The sequence below is a fragment of the Chiloscyllium punctatum genome, chromosome 5 (genome assembly GCF_047496795.1).
Source record: "Chiloscyllium punctatum isolate Juve2018m chromosome 5, sChiPun1.3, whole genome shotgun sequence".
NCBI classification, from domain to species: Eukaryota; Metazoa; Chordata; class Chondrichthyes; order Orectolobiformes; family Hemiscylliidae; genus Chiloscyllium; species Chiloscyllium punctatum.
In genome coordinates this window covers 104677644-104695466 of record NC_092743.1, presented here as the reverse complement: position 1 = coordinate 104695466, position 17823 = coordinate 104677644, and the positions used below count along the sequence as shown (strand labels likewise).

General features: G+C 42.3%; 1 protein-coding gene across 1 annotated transcript in view; it reads right to left on the bottom strand.

Moving 5' to 3' along the window:
- sntb1 (syntrophin, basic 1) overlaps positions 1-17823 on the bottom strand; it is a 125611-nt gene that overhangs the window by 24396 nt on the left and 83392 nt on the right. Inside the window, exon 5 of the mRNA XM_072570937.1 lies at positions 11005-11147. Within this exon, the coding sequence (XP_072427038.1) occupies positions 11005-11147 (143 nt within the window). The remainder of the gene's footprint in view (positions 1-11004; positions 11148-17823) is intronic.

Genomic DNA, 17823 nt, shown 5'->3' with positions numbered 1-17823 from the left:
AATGTACCAAAATAGCTAATATATTGTTCTACATACAAAAAGCCATCACCATAAATCTAATATCTGCAGGCTGATGAGGTTACGGCTAATATATTTCCATCGCAAAGTCACAAAACTAGAGTATTATATCCTGCCTTTTCTGCTACATTTCAGATTTCAATTTTTAGATTTAACACCTTATTACAAAAGCATCCATTATACTATTTCCCATGGAATAGCTTCTGAATATTTACAACCTAAATCTAGACATACCATATTTATTTGCAAGTAATGCATTACCTCAGTTATTTCAGATTTTCCCAAAATCTTAAATCAGCTGAGGGTTTCTTTATTGAAAGCTTGAAACCATTCCTCTTCACCACACTGGCAGCCATCTTTGCCCATGCAGTCTCCCTCCCCACTTTTTAGATTCCCTACAGTATGGAAACGGGCCATTTGGCCCAACAAGTCCACAATGACCCCTCTGAAGAGTAACCCACCCAGACCTATTACCCCTTGACTAATGCGCCTAACACTATGGGCAATTCAACATAGCCAATTCACCTAACCTGCACGTTTTTGGATTGTGGGAGGAAACCAGAGTACCCAGAGGAAACCTACGCAGACACGGGGAGAATTTGCAAACTGCACACAGACAATTGCCCGAGGCAGGAGTTGAACATGGGTCCCTGGATCTGAGAGGCAGAAGTGCTAACCACTGAGCCACCGTGCTGCCCCACTTGTAGTGTCCTTATCTCTTCCCAACACCAATGTGGCCTCCCAACCTACATTTCAGCTCCTGTGGCTTCCCTGTTTAACTCATCCTTTTGATGGGTTCCCCCAATGCTTCCATCCTCTAAATCTCCCTCTTACATGTGGCCACTTCTCAAAGAGACAGCTCTCTAACCCACCTGTTGGTATCAGCAAAACAGTGACTGGCCTTTATTAGCTGGGCCTAAACCTTGTAATCCTCTGCTCCTGGCATCCTGCTCCACCTCACTCCCATCCCTAGGCTGCTACAGTTTCATTTTTTGCAACAGTGACAACACTACATTGGATGTAAAGCACTTTGGGACATCTAGGGTTGTGAATGGCACTATATAAATACAAGGGTAAGAACTTTGAAATGGAGGCATCACCAGATCATGAATCAAAACAGTTCAACACAGTGGCTGATGAGTGAAGGAGGCTTAGTGGGAGGTAGTGTGTGCCAGTAGAATTTAGATTGAGATCCAGTTTATGGAGAATGCATGATTGGTGGCTACTCAAGAGAGCAATCATGTTGAAAACGTGAAGGTAACAAAAGAATAGATGAGGGTCTCAAATACAGATGGGCTTGAGAGAGGGCAAGAGATGGTAATGTTACTGTACTTAGTACTGCCACCTTAAATCATGGAAACAGGATTCATTCAAGATTTCTGGATGTTCTAAGCAAACTTCATTAGGCAGATTATATGGATCCTTGTAAATGTTCTGAATAACGGACAGTTGAAGAGGAGCTGATTAATGAATCCAGCTAGGGAGCTTGTGAATTATTTTTTATGATGGATTTCATCACCACTATTGGAAATGAATGAGTTGCATTTTAACAGTATTATTTCCAGATATTTATCCAAACATTTTTTTTAGTTCAACATATTAACCAGGCAGATGTGAAGTTCATGACATTCAAAGACTCAGGGCCGATTTATATTCATTGCTTAATTTATGAAAACACAAGAACTTCACTGAATTGAAAAGTTAGTGTTTACTCCTAATTGCTTTCACTCGGTATATTCACATGACCATATCCAACAGCATACCACGCATAGGGAAAATTCCAAAATTTAAATACACCAACCCAGGAACTATGTGACTCGTCACTGGAGCTGTCAGTCTAACATGGATTTTTTCCAAAGCTACATATACTGTCAATTTCATTGACAGAATTAGATTCATGTTTGGAAGCTTACTTGCACTCACTGTCACTTTGACCTATTACATATCTCATGAAATTTTAAATAATTTCTTGGCAATTCATTTATGGTTCCAGAAAACAAAAGGGCAATGTCAAAATAGCACACTGACAGTTGTTTAATTTCTGAGATCTCTTATTAATTTGCTCCCATTTCCCACCTTGTTCTACCCATTGAGCCATAGAGATATATAGCATGGAAACAGACCCTTCGATCTAATTTATAAATGCCAACCAGATATCTTAACCTAATCTAGTTCCATTTGCCAGCACTTGGCCTATATCCCTCTAAAGCCTTCCTATTCATATACTCACCCAGGTGCCTTTTAAATGTTGCAATTGTACCAGCCCCCACCACTTCCTCTGGCAGCTCATTCCATACACTTACCAACCTCTGCGTGAGAAAGTTGCCTCATAGGTCCCTTTTAAAACTTTCCCCTCTCACCCACAACCTATGCCCTCTAGTTTTGGACTCCCCCACCTCAGGGAAAAAAAACCTTGTCTATTCACCCTACCCATAGTTAAAAATCACACAACACCAGGTTATAGTCCAACAGGTTTAATTGGAAGCACACTAGCTTTCGGAGCACTGCTCCTTCATCATGTGGTTGTGGAGGACACAATTATAGGACACAGAATTTATAGCAAACATATAGCATACATGCATGTATGAGTGTGGGTATTTTTCAAAGTATAATTTCAGTTAAATCACACTAAGTTTTTGCTATAAATTCTGTGCCTTAGAATTGTGTCCTCCACAACCACCTGATGAAGGAGCGACGCTCCGGATGCTAGTGCTTCCAATTAAACCTGTTGGACTATAACCTGGTGTTGTGTGATTTTTAACGTTCTGCACCCCAGTCCAACACTGGCATCTCCAAATCACCCTACATCATGCCCTTCATGATTTTATAAACCTCTGTAATGTCACCTCTTGGCCTCTGACGCTCCAGCCTATTCAACCTCTCCCTATAGCTCAAACCCTCCAACCTTGGCAACATCCTTGTAAATCTTTTCTGAACCTTTTCAAGTTTCACAACATTCTTCCTATAGCAGAGATATCAAAATTGCACAGAGTATTCCATTAGTGGCCTAACCAATATCCTCTACAGCTGCAAAATGACCTCTCAACTCTTATACTCCTAATGCGCTGACCAGTGAAGGCAAGTGTACCAAACTCATTGCTCACTATCCTATCTACCTGTGACTCCACTTTAAAGGAACCTGCATTCCAAGGTCTCTTTGTTCATCAACACTCCCCAGGACTGTACCATTAAGTGTATAAGTCCTGCCCTGATTTGTTTTTCCAAAATGCAGGACCACACGTTTATCTAAATTAAACTCCATCTGCCACACCTCGGTCCCTAAGCCTACCTGATCAAGATTTTAGATTACTTACAGTGTGGAAACAGGCCCTTCAGCCCAACAAGTCCACACCGACCCGCCGAAGCATAACCCACCCAGACCCATCCCCCTACATTTACCCCTTCACCTAACACTACAGGCAATTTAGCATGGTCAATTCACCTAACCTGCACATTCTTTTTGGATTGTGGGAGGAAACCGGAGCACCCAGAGGAAACCCATGCAGACACTGGGAGAATGCAAAATCCACACAGTCAGTTGCCTGAGGTGGGAATTGAACCCAGGTCTCTGGCGCGGTGAGGCAGCAGTGCTAACTACTGTGCCACCATGCCGCCCATTGTAATTGGAGGCAACCTTCTTCACTGTCCACTACACCTCCAACTTTGGTGTCATCTGCAAACTTACTAACTATACTCCTATATTCACATCTAAATCATTTATATAAATGACAAAAAGTAGTGGACTCAGCACCGATCCTTGAGGCACTCCACTGGTCACAGGCCTCCAGTCTGATAAACAACCCTCCACCACCACCCTGTCTTCTAACTTCAAGCCAGTTCTCTATCTAAATAGCTAGTTCTTCCTGTATTCCATGTGATCTAACCTTGCTAGCCAGTCTGCCATGAGGAGCCTTGTCTAACGCCTTGCTGACCTCCATAGAGATCACATCCACCACTCTACCCTCAATCATCTTTGTTATTTCTTCAAAAAACTCAAATCAAGTTAGTGAGACATGATTTCCCACGCACAAGGTATGTTGACTCTCCCTAATCAGTCCTTGCCTTTCCAAGTCCATGTAAATCCTCTCGCTCAGAATCCAATCCAACAACCTGCCTGCCACTGACGTCAGGCTCACTGGCCTATAGCTCCCTGGCTTTTCCTTACCACTTTTCTTAAATAGTGGCACCATGTTAGCCATAGTCCAGTCTTCCGGCACCTCGCTTGTGGCTGTCAATGATAGATGAAGTTAGGCTGACAATGTCTTGCCAGAACCCTCTCAGAGGCTACCTACTCTTTGAGCAGTGTCTCAATGGGTAGGAACCTTACCTCGGAGATTGAAGCTTCAAATTCCATTCCATTTCTGAGTTTAAAAAAAAACTGGAGGAGTCAGCTATAAGGTCGGGACAGAAGAGATCGTAAACTGTTCATGATTGAGAGACCCCCTTGGTAGAACAGCAGGTAAATTCTTCCTGGTGTGCGGGAGTGAATATATAAAATAGATTATCTGGTTGTTATAGCATTGCTGTTTGTCGGATTTTGCTGTACACCATTTGGCTGTTGTCTTTTCTATGTATGAAATATAAATCGCTGGTGTAAAGTACTTTATGATGGTAAAACAATTTGGACCATCATCAGGTCTAATAAAAATGTTTCATTTTTCTTTCTAAACATTTATATGAGCCTAGCCCAATTCCATCAGTGGACAAGTGCCTCGGGAATTTGCACTCTGTTCCAGATGGATTTCTCCCAAAGTTTTTGTTTCCCATTTCATCTTATGATTGAACAGACATGATTTCCATACACATGGGCTTAAGGTTATTTTTAATAACACTTTATTTTCTTGCTTCCTTGCCCATTTTTCCTGCTTCTATGCTGTGTTCTTGATGATTTCTTAGGTTTTGATTTATGGTCTCAGTTTTGCTCATAGTGAAGTTGAATATCACCCCTGCCACTTCAAGGGAATCAAGTTCCTTCCCTCCTGATCCTTTGATCTCTAAGCAACAGCACAGGGAACTACATAGAAATTACTGAACAGAAGCAGGCCTTTCAACACCACCAGTCTGTGCCATTGCCACTCAATCCTCCTTCCACTTCTTGTTGTGGTTCTGTTCGCCGAGCTGGGAATTTGTGTTGCATACATTTCGTCCCCTGTCTTGGTGACATCCTCAGTGCTTGGGAGCCTCCTGTGAAGCGCTTCTGTGATGTTTCCTCCAGCATTTATAGTGGTTTGTCTCTGCCGCTTCTGGCTGTCAGTTCCAGCTGTGGTGGCCGGTATATTGGGTCCAGGTCAATGTGTTTGTTGATAGAGTCTGTGGATGAGTGCCATGCCTCTAGGAATTCCCTGGCTGTTCTCTGTTTGGCTTGTCCTATAATAGTAGTGTTGTCGCAGTCGAACTCATGTTGCTTGTCACCTGCGTGTGTGGCTACTAAGGATAGCTGGTCATGTCGTTTTGTGGCTAGTTGGTGTTCATGGATACGGATCGTTAGTTGTCTTCCTGTTTGTCCGATGTAGTGTTCTGTGCAGTCCTTGCAAGGGATTTTGTACACTACATTGGTTTTGCTCATGTTGGGTATCGGGTCCTTCATTCTGGTGAGTTGTTGTCTGAGAGTGGCTGTTGGTTTGTGTGCTGTTATGAGTCCTAGTGGTCGTAGTAGTCTGGCTGTCAGTTCAGAAATGTTCTTGATATATGGTAACGTAAACATTTCTGAACTGACAGCCAGACTACAGTGATCACTAGGACTCATAACAGCACACAAACCAACAGCCACTCTCAGACAAAAACTCACCAGGACAAAGGACCCGATACCCAGCATGAGCAAAACCAACGTAGTGTACAAAATCCCATGCAAGGACTGCACAAAACACTACATAGGGCAAACAAGAAGACAACTAACGATCCGCATCCATGAACACCAACTAGCCACAAAACAACACGACCAGCTATCCTTAGTAGCCACACACGCAGATGACAAGCAACATGAGTTCGACTGGGACAACACTACTATTATAGGACAAGCCAAACCGAGAACAGCCAGGTAATTCCTAGAGGCATGGCACTCATCCACAGATTCTATCAACAAACACATCGATCTGGACCCAATATACCGACCACTGTAGCGGACAGCTGGAACTGACAACCGGAAGCGGCAGAGACAAACCACTATAAATGCCGGAGGAAACATCACAGAAGCACTTCACAGGAGGCTCCCAAGCACTGAGGATGTGACCTAGACAGGGGACAAAATGTCTGCAACACAAATTCCCAGCTCGGCGAACAGAACCACAACAACGAGCGCCCGAGCTACAAATCTTCTCACAAACTTTGAACTCATCTAACCTCCTCCAAATATCCTTCTATTTATAGAGTTGTGCAGCACAGAAACAGGTCTTTCAGTCCAACCCGTCCATGCTGATCAGATATCCTAATCTAATCCCATTTGTCAGCACTTGGCCCAATTCCCTCTAAACCCTTCCTATTCATATACCTATCCAGATGCCTTTTAAAATGTTGTAATTGTACCAGCCTCCATCATTTCCTCTGGCAGCTCATTCCATTCACGCACCACTCTCTGCGTAAAAACGTTGTCCTTTAGGTCTCTTTTATATCTCATCTCTCTCATCTTAAACCTACGCCCTCTAGTTTTGAACTCTCTCACCTCAGGAAAAAGACCTTGGTTACTCACCCTATCCATGTCCTTCATGATTTTATAAACCTCTATAAAGTCACCCTTCAGCCTCTGACATTCCAGGGAAAACAGACAGAGTCTAGTCAGCCTCTCCCTATAACTCAAATCCTCCAACCTCATCAACATCTTGTAAATGTTTTCTGACATCCTTTCAAGTTTAACATCTTCCCTACAGCAGGAAGACCAGAATTGAAAACAGCATTCCAAAGGTGGCCTAACCTACATTTTTCTCTCTCTCCCTCATGTACTTGTGTTTCTTATCTTAAAATGCATCTTTATTGTTCATTTCAAGTATGTCTGATACTAGCATGTTCCACAGTCCCAGACTCGCAGAGAGTTCAAATGAAGTCCCTTTACTCAATTCGATTTAATTGTGGTGACCTGATGAACAACTGATCTTCAGATTCTTCTCAAAGCTCATCTTAAATTTTTCCTGTTGCTTTTGAAAGTCTAAGAGGCTTTGGCTATAAAATTTGTCTTATCCCAGCTCCTACTGAACACTAAATGGACAAAGCACCAGAAACCCCTACTTCTGACTAGACCCCACCCAGAGCTGGCAAATTCAGAAGGACGTTGAGGTTGGAGTTTGGGGCAGGGGGAGTGCATAGCAGTTTGAAATATTTGCTCTGTAATTTTACAGGCTGGGCAAATGAGAACAGGACCTATAATTCCACTTCAAACACTTAAACCCAAGGAAAGCATTTAAAGCTCTGGGGTCTTCAGGTTAAATTGCATTGTTCAGTAACCTTTTGTTTTTAAGAGCAAGGGGATGAAAATTTTACAAGTAACACAGATGCAAACAAACTAAGATTGCTGAAAACAGACTCAGGGTAAAGAAACCAGACAGACAGACATTCTTAAAGCTGTTTCCTATGATTCAGAGGAAGGGGTTTTATGATACGAACTGAGCTAGTGACAAAACAACAATGCTCGGTTGTGGAGGCTGGGTCATGGTCGGGTCATGGGAGAAAAATCACCTGGCAATGATCAACCTTCCATTCATTTGTCTCAGGAAACCTTTCAAAGCTTCACTAAAGGCCAATGCCCTGGCACAGTGAGCTGGACTTTTCACGAGGCAGCTAATAATTTACTCCTTCCTTAGTTCTGACCAAGCCCTCCCCTCCCAAACTACATAAATGATACAAATGAATAACTGGGATTTTTCCAGCAGTAATTCCATTATGGAATTCAGTGACATTTCCTTGTAATTAGTGGCTTGAAATCAAAGATTGTTTAAAAAAAACTTCAGTGAATCATTTACAAAGATAAATCCTTTCTGCCCATTCTTAAAGCTATTTGGTCAACCATACTCATCTGCCCCTCTTCTTCGGCAATCCCTCTGGAGCGGCACGGTGGCTCAGTGGTTAGCACTGCTGCCTCACAGCGCCAGGGACCTAGCTTCAATTCCAGCCTCGGGTGACTGTGCGCTCATTCTCCCAGCATCTGCTCCAGTTTCCTCCCACAGTCTAAAGATGAGCAGGTTCGGTGGATTGGTTATGCTAAATTGTCCATAGTGTCCAGGGATGTACAGGCTAGGTGGTTTAGCCATGGGAAATGCAGGGTTACAGGGACCAGGTGGGGGTCTGGGTGGGATACTCTTCAGAGGGTTAGACCATAAGACATAGGGGCAGAAAATAGGCCATTTCAGCCCATTCAGTCATGGCTTAAGTTTCTCAACTCCATTCTCCTGCTTTCTCCCCGTAACCCTTGACAATCAAGAGCCTATCTTGGTCTTAAAATACTCAGTGACCTGGCCTCCACATCCCTCTGTGATACTGAACTTAATGGGCTGAATGGCCTCTTTCTGCACTGTACAGATTCTACGAACAATGATCTGATCTGAGGGAATCTGAAGTGAGGGAATATTCCAAGAATTTGTAGGTTTGGTATACATGTATACAGCACCTGTAAAGGAAGCAGCAGCACTGCTCTAACGCTAGCATTAAGCAGGACTTGAACTCAAAACCTTCAGAGGTCAGAGTACTACTCCCACTGAGCCACAGTTCACACCCAGGTGAGCAGATTCAGGGGTATTTCCATTAGGCCACAGTAAACAGGTCCAACAATGGACATCTGCTTTAAGTTGCCAAAAGCTAATTAAGCCTTAAGTTTATGAAGAGGTCAAGTGATGCAAAGGTAGCAAACATATACCTGAATCGCCTGACTCAGAGGTAAGTCCCACCTTGCTCAATACCATCTTCAAACAGGTTGATTACAAAAATATCTTGAGCCTTAAATTTCTGATTCGAGCTGAACTATGTCTCACCATTTATGCACCTGACCACAAGATGGCACATCCACCTGCTTTAAATGTTAACCCATAAATGAAGCAAGGCAGGTCCTAGTGCACCAATTTTCACCAAGAAGAAGCACCTTTAACATTATAAAAATACTTCTGCAGAGGTGTAATCTAAAGAAAAAAACTCTCCAATCCAAAAGGAGGGAGATTTTAGGAACAACTTGATACCGAAAGGGGTTGCAGAAACATTCTTAGGAAAGGAAGTCACGACGTTTAGAGGAGGAATTCCATAGCTGAGAGCCCAGGCAACTAACCGAAACAGACAGCAAATGGTGGAGTGAGGGGATGAAGGGCAAGAGGTCAGAATCATGAGATTTGGAGGGGTGCTGCAGAGCCCAGGGAGGTTAGGGCATTTGTAGCCATGGAGAAATTTAAACCAGAGAATTGGAATTTTCAAAAGTGACACATTGGTGTATCACTCTGTTGGTACATTGTAGCCAGGTTGTTCTGGTAATTAACTGGAGACTGTCTCTGAGTAACTCAGGGCAAGGCAATCTCATTTCACTGATTTACATTGTTCAAATTGACGTGGCCAGGATTACATGGACAAGATGAAGTCACTGAAGTTTTTCATATCAGAGTGATGAATTACAGGATACAATGCGAATTTCAGAATCACTTTGATGCAGGATTAAATTCACCCTCTACTCTCCCCACACCCTCTCTATAGGAGAGGCAAACGTTCAATAATTATCCAAGTCTGCAGTCTATATACCTAGAGGAATATAATACAAATGAAGTACATACAAAGCCTTAGTTAGATCACACCTGGGGCACTGTAAATATTTCTCAGTTGCTGGCCTTCGAAGGAATACAGAATAAATTTACCAGAATGATAGACTTTAAATTTAAATTACAAAAAGAGGGATAGCACAATTAATTGAAAGTTATTAGAAGGTTAAGGAATAATTTTAATTTAGTGTTCAAGGTGTTATGGAGAACTGATGGTCTCTCCCTGATTGTTCATACTCCACTAGTGAGGGAGTCAGGCTAAAAATTAGAGTCAATCTTTACAGGAAATATTTCTTTATACAAAGCTGGTAGAAGTTTGAAACTCTCTTTCATAAATTGCAAATGATGCTGGATCAGTTGATAATTTTAAATAAGAGATTGATTTAGTTTGCCAAATATGTTAAAGATATGTAGTAAATGCAAGTATGTGCAGTTAAGCCACAGATTAACTGTGATCTCGTTGAATGGTAGAACAGGCTCAGCAAGCTGAACAGCCTCAAGTTCCTATGCTCCTTTGTTCAAAGTAAGGAAGGCTAATTATGTACAATGTATAGTGAAGAAAATGATTAGATCTAAAGAATATAAGGCAAGAAATACTTGTCAAAGTCCCATCAGTTCCAGTTTAATTAAACTTACGTTGATTTTTAAAAAAAAATCAATCTTGGATTGCATCATTGCGAGCAAAGCCAGCATTTATTGCCCATCCTTAAATACCCCAAAGAAAGTAGTCATCAGTCACTGCTGTTCATGTGGTGTAAATACACCTATTGTTCTGTTAGGAAGTCAGTTTCAGGGCTTTGTCCCAGTGACAGTGCAGGATCAGTGATATGATTCTAAGTCAGTATGATGTGTGGTTTGGAGAGAAACTTCCAATGGTTCTGGTACCCTTGCCTGTCTGGGTGGTTGAGGTTTGAAGACTTGGTGAGTGACTGCAGTGCACCTTATAGATTGTGCATACTGCTGCCACTCATTGGATGTGGAAGGACTCGATACTGAAGGTGGTGGACAGGATGCCTTTTAAACTGGCCGCTTTCTCTGGATGGTGTGAAGTTTTTTGAGTGCCTTGTAAATGGTGGATAGGTTCTGGTAAGTCAGGTGGTCAGTTACTCACCATAAATTTCCCAGCGTCTGACCTGACCTTGTACCCATTGTATTTACATGGTCGATGAGCTGAGAAGCTCTTGCAATGAAAAGGAAGTCAAGTTTCTGTTGGTAAATTGAAGAACGTTTTTTATTATAAAAAAGGAAGTTTGTCCCCTCTCCTTACCTGGTAGCAAGCAAAGGGTAAGTGTGAGCAGGACTGGACCAGGATTCCTTCATGCGAGGCATGCTGGGATAAATCACCATGTCCTTTTCAGTCAGCACTACCAGAACAGGCTTCCATTGTCTCTTTTCATTCTCTCCCATTGTCTAGATTGAGAGAGAAATGGACCCCATTAAGGAGTTATCAATCCCATCTCCATTCAAATAACAAACAACTGCATTTATATAGCTCCTTTTACTACTTCAAACACATTAATCAGCAATTTATCAATGAACTAGGTAAGCGGATTTGCAGTGTTACTGGAGAGATAAGCACTGACACAGAACACCTTTGCCCTTCTGTGAAACAGCAGCTGTGGGATCTTTATACCCAGTTGAGAGGAGAGACAACCTCTCTCCATCTGAAAGATAGCACCGTTAGCAGTGCATAAGCTCCTCAGGACTGTATTTTATTCAGTTGTTGCAAAACACTCCAAGCTGCCCTTATCACAATATTAAATTTCAAGTTTAGTTAGGGACCGCCCTGTAAAAAATGAGTTCAGGTTTTAATTTTCCTTCAGATTATAAATTAGAAGTTTAGCAGACCAGCTAGACAGAATAAATCAGTATCTCCCGTCATCATCAGCTCACATTGATTTCTATCCAACATGCCAGCTTTGGAGCAGAGTATCCTGAACGCTCTCCAAGACTTGCACACAAGCACAATAAAAAAAAGGGGCAGACATCACCCATTCATATCATGCAGGGAGTCCCTGGGCTATGAAATTGTTCCATTCCGGAGTACGTTAATAAGTCAGTTTCTCTGCAAGTTGGTACACAATGCAGGACAATATAAAATAGCCATTTGTAAGTACGCAAACATTTGCCTGGTGTAACCTTAATATTAACATGGGGTCTTGTTTAAGTACAAGGATTGGATGTTTGTAAATCAGGGACCTGTATTCCTTTCTCACCTGCAGTTACTTATGAAGGTGGGACAGAGTTAATGCAATTGGGCATCCAGGAAATTCCAAGGTATCATCTCGAGCTGCAACAACTGAGCAATGCTGCCCTTCCAGTTCATGGCCTAATTGCCAAGGGCCACAGGGAATGCAGACGTTAATCACTTTGATTGGAAATGCCAGGACTACCACCAAGCATTTTTTATAATGACGTGGGTGTTGCTGATCAAGCCAGTACTTGTGGCTCATTCTCAACTATCCTTACTACTGAGATTTTTGCTCAGTCACTTCAGAGGACAATTATCAGTTAACCTATTACTGTTAGTCTGGAACCACATGTAGGCCTGACCAAGTTAGGATAGCAGATTTCCTTCTGGTGAATGAGGAGGATTTTCACAAAAATCCGTGATAGTTGTCATGGCCATCATTACTGAGAATAGTTTTGTATACCAGATTTATTAACTGAATTTAATTTCTATGAGCTCCCATGGGCCTGTGGCCCCAGATCAGAATCCCAACAGTATGGAAAAAGGCCCCTTCATCTCAACAAGTTCATACAAAACCTCTGAAGAGTATCCCAACCAAACCCATTCCCCTATTACTCTACATTTACCCCTAACTAACACATCCCTGAACACTATGGGCAATTTAGCATGGCCAGTTCACCTAACCTGCACGCCTTTGGATTGTCGGAGGAAACAAGTGACCTAGAGGAAACCCACGCAAACACGGGAAGAATGTGCAAACTCCACACAGAGAGTCGCCTGGAGGCTGGAATCAAACCTGGGTCTCTGGTGTTGTGAGGCAGCAGTGCTAACCACTGAGCCACCGTGCCACCCTCTATTATAAGGCTGGGCTCCTTGATCACAATCCAGTGACATTGCCAACACCATCTCGTCCTTGATAACTCAGTTAGTTCAACAGACTTGCAGATATCTGAACCACAACATCACCAGTCTGGCAAGAACACTAAGATCAAAGTCTTCACGTACTCATTCTATTGCCTAATGAAAAATCACAGAACAAGAACCATGAGAGGGAACCACTCCTCCAAGTCTTGAATCAAACAAACCTCAGAGTAAGGAGTTGCTATTACTTCAGAGTTCATCGTGAGATGGACTGATCAAGGCTCCATTGAATTAAAAGGGCCACAGTTCAGAAAATATGGCTTGCAGTTAATATATAATTGCAGGCAGACACTCAAGAGACAAATTGGGGATTAAAAAAAAACAAAGCTTAAAATAAATAGCTTAACAAGAATTAATCCTGGAAATTGCAAGCTTCTATTCTGAGACCAGAATCTGGATTAATGGGAGGTGCAATTGAAGTGAATGGCACTTCCAATTGATGTCATTCCAATTTTGTAGCAAATGAATACTGCATTTTGGAAAATTGGAATCTGAGCTTTTGCTGTTCAATTCTCCAAACTTCCTTGAGAAATTAAACTTTGATCAATAAGCAAATTTCAGGGCTTAACTTTCTCTCTCTTTTGGACAGGAAGGAAGCTGTAATGGTATTAATTAGAAGTTCAGTTTTATACTGTTGTCAGTACTTGAAATGGCATGCCCATGAAAAAGGAAAAGCTATGATTTGATCATTACACAACTAGAAAACCAATTTTAATGAATAGTTTTTGGTTTGTGTATCTTGATGTTCTAATCAGATGTGAAGGCACATCATAGCATCAAGCAGTACACAAAGAGAGGCCATTCAGCCCACTAAGTCTCTGCCAACCCTTTGAAAAACAATCCAAATAATCTTTTCTTCATGGAACTACAATTTTTTTTCTTTTAAGTCTTTTTCCAAGTTATTTATCCTTATGAAAGTTACTACTATATCTGCTTCCACTGCCCTTTACATAAAGACATGCCAGTTTGGAGCAGGACTCTGCTCCTTCACACCTGCTCCAACATTCAATAAGATCATGGCTGATCTGATTACTCCATTTTCCCACCCACCTCAATAATCTTTCACCATACCCCCCCCCCCCCCCCCCCCACCTGTCACTCATCAAGGATCTCTGCCTTAAATATATTCAGACTTGGTTTCCATCACTTTTTGAGGCAGTGTTTTTGAGACTTGCGATTCTCTGCGAGAACAAATTTGCCCTCGTGTCTCAAGTCAGTGACCCTTTTAGACAGTAATCTTCAGTCACAGATTCCCTCAAAAGGAAATATCCTTTTCGGATCCACCCTGTTACATTTCAATCAAATCATCTCCTACTCTTCCAAATTCCAATGGATTTAAGCCTAGTCTGGAAAAATTGACGTTTCAGGCAAAAACCCTTCATCAGGAATGAAGGCAGGAAGCCTCCAGGGTGGATAGATAAATTGGGGGTGGGGGGGGGGGGAAAAAAGAGGAGGGCACTGTCCTCATGACCTGCCGTACCTGCCAATCTCCCTTCCCACCTATCTGCTCCACCCTCCCCTCTGACCTATCACCTCCATTCCCACCCCCATTCACCCATTGTACTCTTTGCTACCTTCTCCCCAGCTCCCCCCCCACCTCGTCCATTTATCTCTCCACCCTGGAGGCTCCCTGCCTCTATTCCTGATGGGCTTTAGCCCGAAACATCGATTTTCCTGCTCCTCGGATGCTGCCTGACCTGCTGTGCTTTTCCAGCACCACTCTGATCTAAACTCTGGTTTCCAGCATCTGCAGTCCTCACTTTTGCCTACAAGCCTAGTCTGTCCAACCTTTCCTTATGAGACGACCTGCCTATTTCAGGTAGAGTGAACTTCCTCTGAACTGCTTCCAACATATTTCCATCTTTCCTTAAACAAATCAGAAGTCAAATGACACCAGGTTATAGTTCACCTGATGAAGGAGCAGCACTCCAAAAGCTTGTGATTTTAAATAAACCAGGTGGACTATAACCTGGTGTTATGTAACTTCTGACTTTGTCCACCCCAATCCAACAATGTGCAGAGGAATTCTCATTTCCCACAGATGGTGTTTTATGTTTGCTCTGTAAATATATAGTTATCAGACACTGGCTAATGATGATCACTATCCAGGAAGGATATTCACAGAATACAACATTCAATTCAACATCCAAAGCTATCGTAACAAGTATTTAACCAACCAGACGTTCTTTGACTGTTACTGGCATTCTCTAGCAACTAGTGTTTTTTTCCTTCCGTCTGACACACCAAGAAGAACAATTAATTATAGCTCAAGGAACCTGTCCAGTACGAGAATGCACAGCCAAAACTGCTTCACCAGGATCAATTCATTTGCCCCCAAGAGGACTGAGATGAGTTAATTGTGCACTCCTGAAAGAAAGCTTTTAAACAATCAGTCAGTAACATTGAGCCTGAAAAAACAATAAGAATAAGCATGTATTTTTCAATTCAGTAAAGAGTACGGTTTTCTCTTCTGTATTTGAATAAACCGGCATTCAGACAGATCCTAGATTTAGGAGGAAGCAGTAATACTGCATTTGTAGCAGAGATTTCAATAGAATCCAATTCTCTGCTTTGATAAATGGAAGCAGTCTCTCCAAAGGCAACAGCAAGTTAATTCCTCTTTATTCCCTGTGGGACGTCAATGCCCTCCAAGAAGTTCTAGCAAACTGCCTGTGTGCATTATTTCCTGTCACTCCATTGTGGCTAACTGCTCCCTTCACTTTCGCTTTTGTTTCAATCCAAGTTAAAATGTAAAATAAATAGCACTGCAGCGATCCTACACCTTAAAGAAAAGTGCTAAACCTTCCACATTCTGGAAGTAACATTTGAGGAGGAGCCCAAAACTAAGGGTTATAAATATACAATAGTCACCCATAAATCTAATAAGGAATTCTTTACCCAGGAAATGATAGGAATGGAGGACCCATTATCACTGGAGGACTGCGGATGCCAGAGAGTCAGAGTCGATAAGGTGTGGTGCTGGGAGAAGGATAGCTGGTCAGGCAGCATCCCAGGAACAGGAGAGACTGTCCTGATGAAGGGTCCTGACCGAAATGTTGACTCCTCTCCTCCACGGATGTTGCCTGACCTGCTGTGCCTTTTCCAGTGCCACACTTTATCGACTCCCACCACCACAGGAAGAAGTTGAGGCCAGGGACCCAGGTTCGATTCCAGCCTTGGGGACTGTCTATGTGGAGTTTGCACATTCTCCCAGTGTCTGCGTGGTTTTTCTTCGGGTGCTCCAGTATTGTCCCACAATTCAAAAGATGTGCAGGGCAGGTGAATTGGCCTTGATCAATTGCCCGTAGTGTTCAGAGATCTGTAGGTTAGGTGCATTAGTCTGGGGTAGATGTAGAGTAATAGGGAAGGTGAATGGGTCTGGGTGGGGTTACTCTTTGGAGGGTCGATGTGGGGTTGTTGGGCCGAAGGGCCTGGTTCCACTCTGTAGGGATTCTATGAATAAATAACAGAGTCATACAGCACGGAAACAGGCCCTTTCGCCCAATGCTGACCAGGTTTCTGAAACTAAATTAGTCTCATTTTCCTACATTTGGCCCATATCCCTCTAAAGCATGTAACTGTCCAAATGTCATTTGGATGTTGTAATTTTACCCACCTCTGCCACTCCTTCTGGCAGCTTGCTCCATATACACCCTGTGTGTAATAAAGATGCCCCTCAGGTCCTTTTTAAATCTTTCCCCTCCCACAATAAACCTATACATTCTAGGTTTGGACTCACCTACCCTGGGGAAAAAAGACCTTGGCTATTCACCTCATCTATATTCCTTATGACGTTAAGGATCTATTCAACCTTCCAAGTTCCAGGGAAAACATCTCAGTCTCTCTTTATAACTTAAACCTTCCAGTCTCGGTAACATTCTTTTAAATCTTTTTTGCACCCTTTCCAGTTTAATAAAATCCTTCCTTTAGCAGGACAACCAGAATTGTACACAGTACTCCAAACGTGGTTTTACCAATATCTTGTACAGTTGCAATATGAGATCCCAACTCCTTTACCCAATGCTCTGACTGATAAAGGCAAGTGTGCCACATGCCCTCTTCACCACTGTCTGGTGATGCCACTTTCAAGGAATTATGGACCTGCACCCCTACATCTCTCTGTTCAACGTTTCCCAGTTGCCTACCATTAACTGTATATGTCCTGCCCTGATCTGTCTTACCAAAAAATACAAGCCTCGCATTTATCTGCATTAAACTCTATCTACTATTCCTTAGTCCATTGGCTCAGTTGATCTATTTAATAGGAATTTAGATTAGACCTTGCTTTAAAAAGACTGTATATAACAGAAAGGATATAAACGTTCTGGAGACAGTACAAAAGAAAATTACGATACCAGAACTAGGAAGTTGTCAAAATCAGGAAAGACTGAATAGATTGAATCTCTCTTCTCTTGACCTAAACATAGTTTTGAAGAACACTAATTTTGAAGAACAATTAAATTCAACCGAAAACAGTAACCTCATTTCTTCAACTACACAGGCAGCCACAATATCTGAGTTTTTCAAGCACTTTGCTTTTATTTCAGATTTTCTGTATCTGGAGCATTTGGTTTTTATCATACTGTATTTATACAATGCTGCACTGTTACCAAAATAAATTGTCCCAGGGCACTTCAGGGTGTTATCAGACAAAATTGACAATGAGCCAAATAAGGAGTCAGTATGACAATAATTGGAATGCTTAGTCAAACTTTCAAGGCATATCTTCATGGAAGGAAGGGGGGAGGTGGAGAGAGAGCGCGCGAGAGCGAGTTTGTGTGTGTGAGAGAGAGTGAGTGTGAATGAGAGAGTGTGAAAGAGAGAGAGTGTGAAAGAGAGAGAGAGAGAGAGAGAGAGAGAGAGAGAGAGAGAGAGAGAGAGAGAGAGAGAGAGAGAGAGTGTGAGAGAGAGAGAGTGAGTAAGAAAGAAAGAGAAAGAGAATGAGTGTTTTAGGGAGAACATTCTGGAGTTCAG